Source organism: Bufo bufo, chromosome 2 (assembly GCF_905171765.1).
Source record: "Bufo bufo chromosome 2, aBufBuf1.1, whole genome shotgun sequence".
Classification (NCBI taxonomy): Eukaryota; Metazoa; Chordata; class Amphibia; order Anura; family Bufonidae; genus Bufo; species Bufo bufo.
In genome coordinates, this window is record NC_053390.1 from 539,970,559 (window position 1) to 539,984,243 (window position 13,685).

The 13,685-nt window shown below is 43.8% G+C and overlaps 1 protein-coding gene across 1 annotated transcript in view; it reads left to right on the forward strand.

Moving 5' to 3' along the window:
* DNAH6 (dynein axonemal heavy chain 6) overlaps positions 1 to 13,685 on the forward strand; it is a 381,291-nt gene that overhangs the window by 116,901 nt on the left and 250,705 nt on the right. Inside the window, exons 35-39 of the mRNA XM_040418030.1 lie at positions 1,096 to 1,218; positions 1,449 to 1,631; positions 3,959 to 4,102; positions 5,257 to 5,478; positions 12,367 to 12,514. Coding sequence (XP_040273964.1) covers positions 1,096 to 1,218; positions 1,449 to 1,631; positions 3,959 to 4,102; positions 5,257 to 5,478; positions 12,367 to 12,514 — 820 coding nt within the window. The remainder of the gene's footprint in view (positions 1 to 1,095; positions 1,219 to 1,448; positions 1,632 to 3,958; positions 4,103 to 5,256; positions 5,479 to 12,366; positions 12,515 to 13,685) is intronic.

A 13,685-nucleotide genomic window follows, 5' to 3' on the forward strand; every position in this document is an offset into this window, starting at 1 on the left:
TTGCAGCTGAGCCCCATTCAATTGAATGGGACTGAGCTGTGCATAGGCCATGTGACCGATGAACGTGACATCACTGGCCTAGAAAGAGGCTTAAGCGATGCGGTCTTTTCAATCAGGCGTGCAGCAAAGGTGCCAAGAGTCAGGACCTCCAATGATCATATATTGATGACCTATCCTGACCACCTGGCACCCCTTGGGCGAAATATACTCCAAAAAAACTGTAAAGATTCAAAGGGTTATTTGCTTTAAACAATCCATGACAATAAGCTGATCAAAGGATACCCCGCTACTAAGATCCCCTTATAAGCTGTAAGCTGTGAGGGAACCTACCGCAGTTATAATGAAGCATCGCACAGTGACCATTTAAGATCAGTGGCAGTTCTGGGTAATACACAGATCTACTGGGTACTATTAGGTCAGGTTTGCATGTAGCGGATATGCTTTGGATTTTCTCTTTGCATATGCGGGTGGAAAATCAACAGTAGCAGCATGGTGGATGACATTTTAACAAATCTCATCCACAAGGGGTGAAAAAAATCTGCATGAATATTGACATGTGGTGTGGATTTTAAATCCGTGGCATGTCAATTCTTTCTGTAGATTTTCACTAAGGATTTCATCCTTTGAAATTCAGGGGTTCAAATCCTACAAAAAAACCACAGGTAAGTGCAGCAGAATGCCTGCTGGAGTTTTTTCCCTGTTTCACGTGGACTTTTGGGGATAGGTAACCCTTCAAGTTGTCTATTGTCGTGGAGTTGCCTCATCACAATCAAAGAAAGCTTGAATTTGGAAGAAAGTTTCCAAGGAAATAAGCAGTAAGTTACTGGGAGATGTATTTACTAGCTAAGCAACTCCACAATGAAACTTTTCACATGACTTCTGCGTGAGAGCTATTTGTATCTCCGTATACTGGAATGTTATCTGAGCAGCTTGAATCCAAGTGAACATCTGACATCGAAGCTTCTGTAACAAGCCTCTGGTTTATGGTCTTAAAGGACATGGAATAGTTTAGCCTTGCCAATAAAAAATGTTATGCGCTTTCCGGAAGTAATAAACCATCAATTAATCTTGCTAATCAATTTCTTTACGTTTCAGGTCCAAGATTTGAAAGTTGCGTCTCCTGCTACCGTAAGCCGGTGTGGAATGGTTTATATTGATGCTGAGGAGCTTAAATGGATGCCCTATGTTCAAACCTGCATAGCTGGGCTTCCACCTAAAGTACGTGCCCCATAACCATCTGTGTCAAACGTGAATAGAGAGCTGCACCACGTGGGCCAGCTTGATAAATATCAGCCTATTTACTCTGTATAGTTTTAGAGATATATATATATAGCATTTTCTTAATTTATTTGTTATAGGTCTTTTTATTTGTTGTTGTTTTTTTCTAATAGTCATGTACCTATATTTCCCAGGGCACATGTTTTATTCATATATTCTGTTATTTACAGCTGACTGATGAAATGAAGCAGTATATTTTGGATCTGTTTGAACGCTATGTTGAGGAAGGTCTCAAATTTGTCACCAGAAAATGCACTCAAGCCATCTCTCAAGTGGATATCAGTAAAGTAACAACACTTTGTTGTCTACTTGAGTCACTACTGCTTGGAAAAGGAGGACCAGACTTGAAAATGGTACATGCTCTAATGACTATAATCCACTGCCACCTACTATGAGGGACAAGACCAATTACAATTATGGATTATGATAGATAAATGCCTAAACTAATATTCACTTCAGATTACTTTGTTCTTATTTGAATTTTTTTTCTAATTTTTGCAGTATAGTAGCCATTGAATCTAAACATCAAGTGAATTTAAAGAGGACCTGTGACCTCTCCAGATATGTCTATTTTAGTAGGTGTTTGATCTCTTCATAAGAGATCATTCTGGGCAAATGTTTTCATAATCTGTCTTGTGCCGATCTTCTGTTTCTCCTAGAAAATACTGAATGAATTGACAACTAGGTGTTACCAGCTGGGACTGTCCTTACATAGTCTAACACTGTCAAATCAGTGCTGACCTAGGGTACTTTCACACTAGCGTTTTTCTTTTCTGGTATTGAGTTCCGTCCTAGGGGCTCAATACCGGAAAAACACTGATCAGTTTTATCCTAATGCATTCTGAATGGAGAGCATTCCGCTCAGTATGCATCAGGATGCATCAGTTCAGTCCCTCTACCGTTTTTTGGCCAGAGAAAATACTGCAGCATGCTGCATTTTTCTCTCCGGCCAAAAATCCTAAACACTAAAAAATCCGGCATTAATTTCCATTGAAATGTATTAGTGCCGGATCCGGCAATAAAATTGACGGATCCATTCTTCCGGGCCGCTCATGCACAGACCTTTAAATCTGTGAAAAAAATAAATACCGGATCCAGTGTTTAATAAAGACAGATCCGGTATTTCAATGCATTTGTCAGACGGATCCGCATCCGGATGCGGATCCGTCTGACAAATGCATCCGTTTGAGTCTGGATTGCCGGAATCCTCTAACGCAAGTGTGAAAGTAGCCTAAGCCAGAAGCATTTTATAAATGGAATGATAACACCCAGTTGTCAATTCCTACATTTATGGGAAAATTCCAGAGCAATGCCACCAAGTTATAAAAAGTTGATCTAGAATGGTTCTTTCATAAAGAATAACCAGTGATTTGTGACCTGAAATGGCGGATTATAATTTGGGAAATCGAGGGCAAACAACTGCCCAACTGCCCAAACACTTTATGCAAGTTGTTTTATTGCAGTTTTGGTCATAAATGGTGGCAAAGACTGCAACAAAACTGTTTTGGACAATGATCCCTGGTCCCAAGACTTAAATCACTCTGTGGTTTATCAGGAGGTTTGACATAAATCATGGCAAAAACTGCAACAAAACCACTTAGTGCAGTTTTCTGCAAAATCTGCAGAAGGACCTTCAGATGAACACATGACTTCTAAAGGTCCTCAAGCTAGAGGAGAAAGCAGCAAGGAGGTAGATTAGAAGCTTGAATGTAAGTGTATGGGCCTGGTGTCTGTTATTAGGGGGTCAATGGTCTAGGGGGCTTCCCTGGGTCGGTATTTAGGGGGTCCAGTTTGAGGGTCTGTATTTATATATGGCATTGGACTTGGTCTGTATTTAGAGGACTTGGTTTGGGGGGGGGGGGGGTCTGTATTAGTTTACGTGGTCTGGATTTATTTAGCGGGTCTGGTCTGTGTCTGGATTTAGAGGATCCTAATTGTGGTACTGTATTTATTGGTTTGGTGGGGGTCTCTACTTGGATGTATATTTGTTAAGGGGAGGTGTGGTCTGGGGACTGCAAGAGTACATCCACATGGGGCATATATGCTGTGGATTTTTCGCTGCAGAATTACAGATGGAAAATATACAGTACTGATTTGCCTTTCTCCTTCTCTGACTGCAAATTGAGTGTATAATTTCCTTGCTCCACTTCTTCTCCTCTTCTTCTTGCTGTTAGTGTTCCTCAGGGTCACTTCTCCTTTTCCCACCACACAGCTCCATCAGACAAACTATCAGCAGATTCAGTTTTCAATACCATCCTATGCTGAGGGTACACAGTTATATACTTCAACCTGTGACATTGCCCCCTGCACTGCCACAAAACACCAGTGATTGTCAATGTTTGCCAACCATCCCGCATCCGGGATGTAGTGTTCTGTGTGCTGTGACCGCTGAGGCGTGTGATTGGCTGCAGCAGTCACAGGACCAATCCGCTTCCTTGTCCTGCGGGGACCAGAAGCAGCCAGGAATAGAGCAGCGTCGGGGCTGTGGACAAGTGAGTGGTGTTTTCTTCTTTTTTTTTCTTTTTTATGTTCAGGTCGACAAGGGAGGACTCCGGGGTTGTTGGCTCCAAGGCCAGACAGCCCCTTTAATCTCATCAATCTGCCACCCATTTACATACAACAGATCTCCCCCTGAACTTTTTGTCTCATTGATTATGATTATTATTATTGTTATTTTCAGGAGCAGTCAAGACTAAATAGTATTATCTGTCAGACGTTTGTCTTCTGCTATGTCTGGTCTGTTGGTGGGAATCTAACCGAAAATCATTGGGATGCTTTTGATACTTTTGTCAGACAACAGTTTGAAGACAACCCTGAAGCCAAGGTAATAGATGGAAGATGATCTCCTCCTCTTCTTGTATATATATATATATATATATATATATATATATATTCAGTTGGGTGATAATTATTTTTATATCTCTGAAAGCTACATTATACTTTTTAATGTGGCCACTAGGTGTCAGTGTTTCATAATCTACAGAATATATCTTTGTAGTAAATGGTAGCAGGTTAATTTAAAATTCAATTTGCACATAACTGTGCATAGAGCTATAGGGGAGATTTATCATCCCCTACGCCACTTTTCAGGCCTACCAAATCTGGAAACCCCCTGGTTTTTAACTTTTTAAATGCCATTGAGTAGAGTTTCTACACCACCCTCAAAAAGTGGTGGGGTGTTGGAAGGGCCATCGGGCCTGGCACATTTATCATCATTTATACCAGTTTTCTGGCCTAAATGATAACTGAAATCTATGCCAGCTACAGGCTTGAGTAAGGCTACATGCACACGACCGTATGTGATTTGCGGTCCGCAAATTGCGGATCCGCCAAAAAAAAAAAAACACTGATGACATCCGTATGCCATCCGTTTTTTTGCGGATCCATTGTAACAATGCCTAAAACGGACAAGAATAGGACATGTTATATATATTTTTTTGCGGGACTACGGAACGGACATACGGATGCGGATAGCACATGGTGTGCTGTCCGCGTTTTTTGCGGACCCAATTGAAATGAATGGGTCTGCATCCTATCCGCAAAAAAAAACCCCGGAATGGACACGGAAACAAAATACGTTCATGTGCATGAGGCTTACATTTCATTCTAGGTACACAGACTGACAGAGGATTCATCTGACAGCCCAGGGGGACACAAACCCTGGTCTTCATAAATGATCCCATATATTTATGTTTATGTAATTATTTAGATAAGTGTCAGAAAAAAATAATGGCATTGAAATTAAAAGCCATTTGTCTGAATAGCTAAATTCTGTCTGATTTTTGTTTAATAATAATAGTTTATTAGCATTACTGTAATTTGAATTATTTATAGGTTATATTGTCCCATTTTAAAATTAATAACAAAAAGTTGACATTACATTATTATACTGTATATAAAATACAAAAAACACATTCATGAAGATGCATAAATCTAATAATATATAAATTGATTGGCTTGGTTACTCTTGTCCTCCAGCTCCCAACCTCTGGTGACCTGTGGAGCGTCTATATGGATTATGATACAAAGCGCCTGGATCCATGGGAGAGAATTATTCCTTCTTTTAAGTATAACAGCGATGTACCATTTTTTGAAATGCTGGTCCCAACAACCGACACAGTGCGCTATGGATATCTTATGGAAAAGCTGCTGGCGGTAAAACACTCTGTGCTGTTTACTGGCACCACAGGCGTTGGCAAGGTGGGTGAAGAGATGGTTTATAGCACATTTTTTTTTAAAATAACCTTTATTTTTAATTTAAAAAAAAGTTACAGACAGAGAATAAACCCCACAAAGTGGAGGAAACAACTCCCGCAAGGAGCTTCAAACAAGAAACACCCAACCCCTGCTCTCATGCCCGACAGTCATAGAAGAGAGTTCGTATGTTATTATCATATTTCCCCAAATACAGACATTTCGTATTTGTTTCATAGCTTCAATAAATCCCAAATGTCAACGATCTTCCTCTCAGACTGACCACCACTCGCATTCACCCAGGCAGCGACCTACAGGAATCAAGGCCGTTCCCTATGGATTAAGTGGATAACGAGTTGGCACTCAACCAGACCCCCCAAATCTTGCACCCCTGGCTTCAAAGGTCAATTTGTATAAGGGTAATGTAGTATTAACAAGCTGGATCCAGTGAGCTGAAGAAGGCATCTTCCGAGGTTTCCAATTGAGTAGGAGAGACTTCCTAGCATCAGGGGCATTGCTAGGGTCTGAAGACATCCGGGGCACGAGCCCATGTGAAGCCACGCCCCCACCCCATGAAGCCACGCCGTCATCAGCATCGGGGGCCTTCACAGTAGTTATTAACCCCTTTCAGCAGTCACCCCTTCAGTGAATGAGGGACTGCTGAAAGGGGTTAATAATTACAGTGAAGGGCCTAGCCGTCTGGGCAACCCCACAGATCATCTTAACCTATGGTCAGCCTAATTTAAAATAAAGCAAACCCCCAACTATAAACTAATCACAGAAGTTGGAACCCATCAACCCCCATTGTACTTGTTCCGCTACTTGCAGGCTGCGGGACCTGAGTTCAGAACTTCGGACCGAAGTGTTTGAAGTTCTGAACTCATGCCGGTGCAACCTGCAAGTAATGGAACAAGTACAAGGGGGGTTGGGGGATGATCTGTGGGATTGCCCAGACGGCTAGGAATAGCCTAATAAATACAAAAATCCCACCAGCATAGGCGTGCACAGCCTATTGCATTAGGGTGTGCACCCTAAAGCACAAACACACACACGCCACGCGTGTATGTATGTATATATTATATACACACACATATACAGTACAGACCAAAAGTTTGGACACACCTTCTCATTCAAAGAGTTTTCTTTATTTTCATGACTATGAAAATTGTAGATTCACACTGAAGGCATCAAAACTATGAATTAACACATGTGGAATTATATACATAACAAACAAGTGTGAAACAACTGAAAATATGTCATATTCTAGGTTCTTCAAAGTAGCCATCTTTTGCTTTGATTACTGCTTTGCACACTCTTGGCATTCTCTTGATGAGCTTCAAGAGGTAGTCCCCTGAAATGGTTTTCACTTCACAGGTGTGCCCTGTCAGGTTTAATAAGTGGGATTTCTTGCCTTATAAGTGGCGTTGAGGAGAAGTCAGGTGGATACACAGCTGATAGTCCTACTGAATAGACTGTTAGAATTTGTATTATGGCAAGAAAAAAGCAGCTAAGTAAAGAAAAACGAGTGGCCATCATTACTTTAAGAAATGAAGGTCAGTCAGTCAGCCGAAAAATTGGGAAAATTTTGAAAGTAAGGGCTATTTGACCATGAAGGAGAGTGATGGGGTGCTGCGCCAGATGACCTGGCCTCCACAGTCATCGGACCTGAACCCAATCGAGATGGCTTGGGGTGAGTTGGACCTCAGAGTGAAGGCAAAAGGGCCAACAAGTGCTGAGCATCTCTGGGAACTCCTTCAAGACTGTTGGAAGACCATTTCAGGTGACTACCTCTTGAAGCTCATCAAGAGAATGCCAAGAGTGTGCAACGCAGTAATCAAAGCAAAAGGTGGCTACTTTGAAGAACCTAGAATATGACATATTTTCAGTTGTTTCACACTTGTTTGTCATGTATATAATTCCACATGTGTTAATTCATAGTTTTGATGCCTTCATAGTCATGAAAATAAAGAAAACTCTTTGAATGAGAAGGTGTGTCCAAACTTTTGGTCTGTACTCTATATATATATATATATATATATATATATACACACACAAATACAGTCTGCATACATACATACATACATACAGACCCGCACTATCAATATAATGAAGGGAGAAGAAATCATTTTTAAACGTACCCGTATTTTTCGCTCTATAAGACGATCCGGCCCATAAGACTATCCGGCCCATAAGACGCACCTAGGTTTTAGAGAGGGACAATAATAAAAAATATATTTTTCATTACACCCGAGGTCAGACCACGAATCAGACCCCCAAAGTTAATCAGACCTCAGCTGACAGCCCCAATAAGACCCCCAATGTTAATAAGACCCCAATAAGACCTCAGATCAGACCCCAATGTGAATGACCCCCAATCAGACCACAGATAAGAGCCCCAGTGCCTCATATCAGCCCCCAGTGCCCCTCTTCAGCCCCCCAGTTCCTCATATCAGGTCCCAGTGCCTAATATCAGCCCCCAGTGCCCCTCTTTAGCCTCCCAGCATCCTCTCTCCAGCCCCCAGTGCCTCTCTTTAGCCCCCCAGTGCCCCTCTTCAGTGCCCCTCTTCAGCCCCCCAAGTGCCCCTCTTCAGACCCCCCAGTGCCCCTCTTCAGACCCCCCAGTGCCCCTCTTCAGCCCCCTAGTGCCTCATATCAGCCCCCCAGTGCCTCATATCAGCCCCCCAGTGCCTCATATCAGCCCCCCAGTGCCTCATATCAGCCCCCCCAGTGCCTCATATCAGCCCCCCCAGTGCCTCACATTAGCCCCCCAGCAGCCTCACATTAGCCCCCCAGTGCCTCACATTAGCCCCCCCAGTGCCTCACATCAGCCCCCCAGTGCCTCACTGTCACAGTGGGGAGTGGGGGAAACCCCCACCGTATAATTAGAGCTGTTACTAAGCCTGAAAACAGGGATAGGGAGCAGGTCACCTCCTACAGCCGCCCTAATCCTGACACTAATCTCCTGACTGTATAAGCGCCCCCTAAAGGTGGGAGGGCTCATACACTCGAACCTGGATCCTACTGACCCTAACGGTCCCTTGCATAGAGGTCAGGGATAGGAGACAACCGGTTCCTTAAGGAAACACACAAACCGGAGTCTCCTCGGCCTAGTAACAGAAGGGAAAAAATAGAGTCAACAGTAACTGAACGGCAGGTAAGCACCTGGAGAAACAACAGCACACCAGAACCATGACACAGCCGTGACACTCACATCAGCCCCCCAGTGCCTCACATCATCCCCCCAGTGCCTCACATTAGCCCCCCAGTGCCTCACATCAGCCCCCAATGCCCCTCTTCAGCCCCCCAGTGCTTCATATCAGCCCCCCAGTGCCCCTCTTCAGCTCCCCAACAGCCTCACATCAGCCCCCCAGTGCCTCACATCAGCTCCCAATGCCCCTCTTCAGCCCCCCAGTGCCTCACATCAGCCCCCAATGCCCCTCTTCAGCCCCCCAGTGCCTCACATCAGCCCCCAATGCCCCATATCAGCCCCCCAGTGCCTCATATCAGCTCCCCAGCAGCCGCTTTTCAGCGCCCAGTGCCTCCATCATCCCCCCCCCCAAAAAAAAAAACAACAAAAAAAAAACACTTACTGTTCCTGCTCTGGATGCTGCCACTCTTCTCCACTCGGTAATCCTCTTGTATAGTCTGCGCAGCCTTCACAGTGGAGCGCCGAGGACCAAGAAATAAAAGGTGAGTATAGCTCTTCCCGGCTCTGACAGAACCTCAGCCCACCACCAGCTGCCAGCATAATCATTCGGGGCACTGGACAAAACATTCGGGGCTCCAGCCCCGAATGTTTTGACCCATCGACGCCCCCGCCTAGCATAAAACAATAATAGCCTATACAAAATTCTTGTGTATTTAGTTGGAATAACGTCATTAACAAGGCCTAATAGACTGATCTCCAGGGCCACAACCGCCGGAAATCCCAACCTAGAGTTAAAATATTTGTGTACCTCTTCCCAGAAGTCCGCAATAACCGGGCATTCCCAGATCATGTGTATCAAAGTCCCTCTCCCAGTACCACACCTAGTGCATACGAGCCTATGCATACGAGCCAACCACACCGGGGTCAAGTATACTCTGTGTAGCCATTTGGCCTGAATCAGCTGATCCCGTGCACAAATCACCGCCGACCTCCACGTGGAGGCCATCTCCCTCTCATGATGCGAGTCTAGCGCCGGAATATCTGCTTTCCATTTGAGAAAGGCTTTTATCATAGGTGAGGGCTGATAGGATACAAGCGTCCCGTAGAAGGGGGAAACCATTTTACTATGATCCACCTGTCTGGCAATTTTTTGCCACCTCCCCATGTTCTAGACGCAAAGGGCCCGACCCAAATTGGGACCCACAAGCATGCCTCAGTTGGAAGAACCTAAAGAGGGATGTTCGTGGTAGATTATAATCAGCCTGTAGGGCAGTGAAGGTTTTAAAAAAAAAAACTGTCATACAATTGAGTGAGATATTTAATGCCTCTCTGCGGCCAGAATTCAAAATCTGGCAGACCATTTAGTTCTGGTAACGCAGGGTTCCTCCATAGAGGTATAACAGAAGACCAGGTCGCATTCTGCGCTTCATTGTCCCTTACCCTAACAAAAGTATTCCATGCATTAATCACCCCCTCTTGCCGTTGTAAGATGTTTTACCGGATATATACCCGCCCTATAAACTAAATTTGTCATAGCCTGACAAGATCCTATCAAGGCTGCATCCAAAAGCACAGCCGGATTTCTCAGATCCGCCTTGGTTTATAGCACATTATTAATGTTAGAATAAATGAAAATATGGTGTCAAATCGAATGTTGTCATTTAGGTGTACTATATTGATTATTAATATAATGCAAAATGTGCTGGTGAACTGTACATTGTGGTAACTGGTAAATAATACCTTCTGGTGCCTGAACTATAAGATCACATGGTAGAAATATCGGCACATTACAGGCATTGTGAATGCCAATTCCTTATTTCATTACAGCTGATAAATTCTCCATTCTCCATGACATTCTACAAGAGATAAAGCAGTTCTTGCTTTTATTTTTTATTCGCCAGCATGGATGAGGACTGTATTTACATGCAGTAATCCCCTCCACTGTATGCGGACAAACGATTGATATAGTGACCGCTTGTCCCCATAGGAAATCATTGTAGCAGCAGCTCGCTGTTTAGACAGAACGATCTGCTTCACGGGAATGATAATTTTCCATGCCAGCATTTGTACGTCTATTAGGCGATTGCTGGCACCTTTCACACAGGAAGATTAGCCGGATCGATCGTTCATACAAACACACATCCCCCGTAATCTGCTAGATCATTGGCCTGTGTAAAAAGGCAAAAAAAAACAAACGGATGCAATATGGATGTCACACGGACGTCATCGATATTTTTGGCGGACCGCAAAATACATACACTTGTGTGCATGAGCCCTAAGGATACATATGCTTGATACGGATTATGCAGTTTATCTTTGTGGATTTTCATGCAGAAAAACTGCAACATAATATATTACCAGCAAAGTGAAAGAGATTTTCCAAATCTCATGTACACATTGCATATTTTATATGCACGGAAATTGACCTGCCATGAGGCTTGTCAGTCAGTTGTTTGTGTGGTTCTGCATCTTCTGTAGAGCGGTTTTCCCTGAGACTTCAATGGGGTTGTTAAAATCTGCACCAAAAACCACAACAAAAACTGCATAAAAACCACACAAGAACTGTGATAAATAGCGCAGATTTATTTGTGGTTTTTATCTCCTTTTTTATTTCTGTTTTCACGTGGATTTTCTGCATACAAATATGAGTACAGCCACATCTGGCAGAATTGCTGCCTTTAAAATATACAAGTGTGGATTTTAAATCAAACAGCTTGTCAATGTATGTTTGCAGATTTCACCCTTTGCAAATCCGCTGTGTTTCTACACCAAAATTGACTGCAAAGTGCGCATAATTTGGTTAATATTTTACCACCACAGATTTCAGCCAGATCAGCTGCAGGTCTTCTGCTACAGTATCTGTTGATGGTCTAAAACCTTTGGCTCTTTAGCTGTTGTGAGAGTAAAACCCCCATCCTGCAACTGTCAGAGCACACTGGGAGCAGGGGCGTAACTACCATGGCGACAGACCAGGCGACTGTTATGGGGCCCAGGGCAAGAGGGGGCCCAGTTGGGATTATCCCCTCTTCTACTAGGAGTAAAAACCTGGTCAGCACTCTACCCTCTAAAGCAGGCATGCTCAACCTGCGGCCCTCCAGCTGTTGTAAAACTACAACTCCCACAATGCCCTGCTGTAGGCTGATAGCTGTAGGCTGTTCGGGCATGCTGGGAGTTGTAGTTTCGCAACAGCTGGAGGGCCGCTGGTTGAGCATGCCTGCTCTAAAGGAACAACCTTTAGCAAACGAGGCAGTGGAAAAATGTCCGAACGGTCATTGAAAAGGGTTTAGGCAGAAACCCTTCTGTCCTGTGTGGGGGGCTGATTTGATCCTTGCTATGGGGCCCTTACTTCTCTATGTACGCCACTGACTGCGAGTTTAATTTTGCAAAAAGCTGAGGAGCCACAGATTGCAGACAACCGCCTAACGCCTTGTTCACACTTCAGTGTTTGGTCAGTGATTTCCATCAGTGATTTGTGAGCCAAAACCAGGTGCAGCTCTAAACACGGAACAAGTGCAGACCCTTCCCTTATACCTTATCTCTGAGTAGGCTTCACTCCTGGCTTTGGCTCGAAGATCACTGATGGAAATAACTGACCAAACACTGAAGTGTGAACGAGGCCTAATTAATATACAATTGGCAGAGGACTGCCCAATAAATAAATGCAATGACAAACTTCATGATTCGTGTATTAGGTGATTCCCCTGTATGTATAAATGATTTTTTTGTTGGTTTTTGTGTCATTTTAGTCTGTTGTAGCTCGAGAATTGCTAAACAGAATACAAGAAGAAGCCGGCTATGTTTCTGTCTATATAAACTTCTCAGCACAGACTTCCTCTGCAAGGACACAGGAAATAATAGAGTCAAAATTGGAAAAGAAGAGGAAGACCATCCTGGGTATATAATCTTTAACCCTTTCTCCGCCTGGAGACTTTTCATACATTAGACAAACATAAATAAAGCTTGAATTCTAAAATTTAAAAAATCACATTATACCTTCAACCCTATACATTTTCTGAAAGTAAGCGCCTAACATGTAAAAAATGCAAGATCTGCAGATTCCATACATGCCCACTTATGTCTATGTCTACATGAACCTATAATTGCATATTCGACAGATGTCAATGGACCAAGATATCACTGAGGCTTTGTGTGGCGCTACTGAATGATTTTGTAAGTTTTGAGTCTCAGCTGTAGTCCACAAAATTACATGATGGATTTCTTTTGACTGCCGCAGTTCTAAGTCAATGGCGGTTATCTGTTAAAGGGGTTGTCCGGGTTCAACTCCCCATTTTAACCCAGGCAGCCCCCCCCCTAATATGAGCATTGGACCATTTCATACTCCAATGCTCTCATTTGCCCTGCACTGAATCACGCAGGGCAAAGGCTTATTTCTGGAGATCCTGTGATGTAACAGGCTCTCCATAGGGTAAGCTAGGCGAAGGCTTCCACCTACCAGTGAGCGCAGTGATGTCACCGGCACTGATGGGCGGGATTAGCCCGCCCATTAGTGCTGATGACGTCACTGACAACACTGCTAGGCGGAAGCCTCTGCCTAGCAGTGTAAAAATATAAACAAACAGCTCTTGCCCTGCGGGATTCAGGGCAGGGCAAGGCAGAGCATCGGAGCATTAAGGCCCCTTTCACACGGGGCGAGTATTCCGCGCGAATGCGATGCGTGAGTTGAATGCATTTCACCCGCACTAAATCCCGACCCATTCATTTCTATGGGGCTGTTCACATGAGCGGTGATTTTCACGCATCACTGCGTTGCGTGAAAATCGCAGCATGCTCTATTTTGTGCGTTTTTCACGTAACGCAGGCCCCATAGAAGTGAATGGGTTTGCATGAAAATTGCAAGCATCCGCAAGCAAGTGCGGATGCGGTGCGATTTTCACGCACGGTTGCTAGGAGACGATCGGGATGAAGACCCGATCATTATTATTTTCCCTTATAACATTCTGAATACAGAATGCATAGTAAAATAGCGCTGGAGGGGTTAAAAAAAAATAAAAATGTTTTTAACTCACCTTAATCCACTTGATCGCGCAGCCGGCATCGCTTCTGT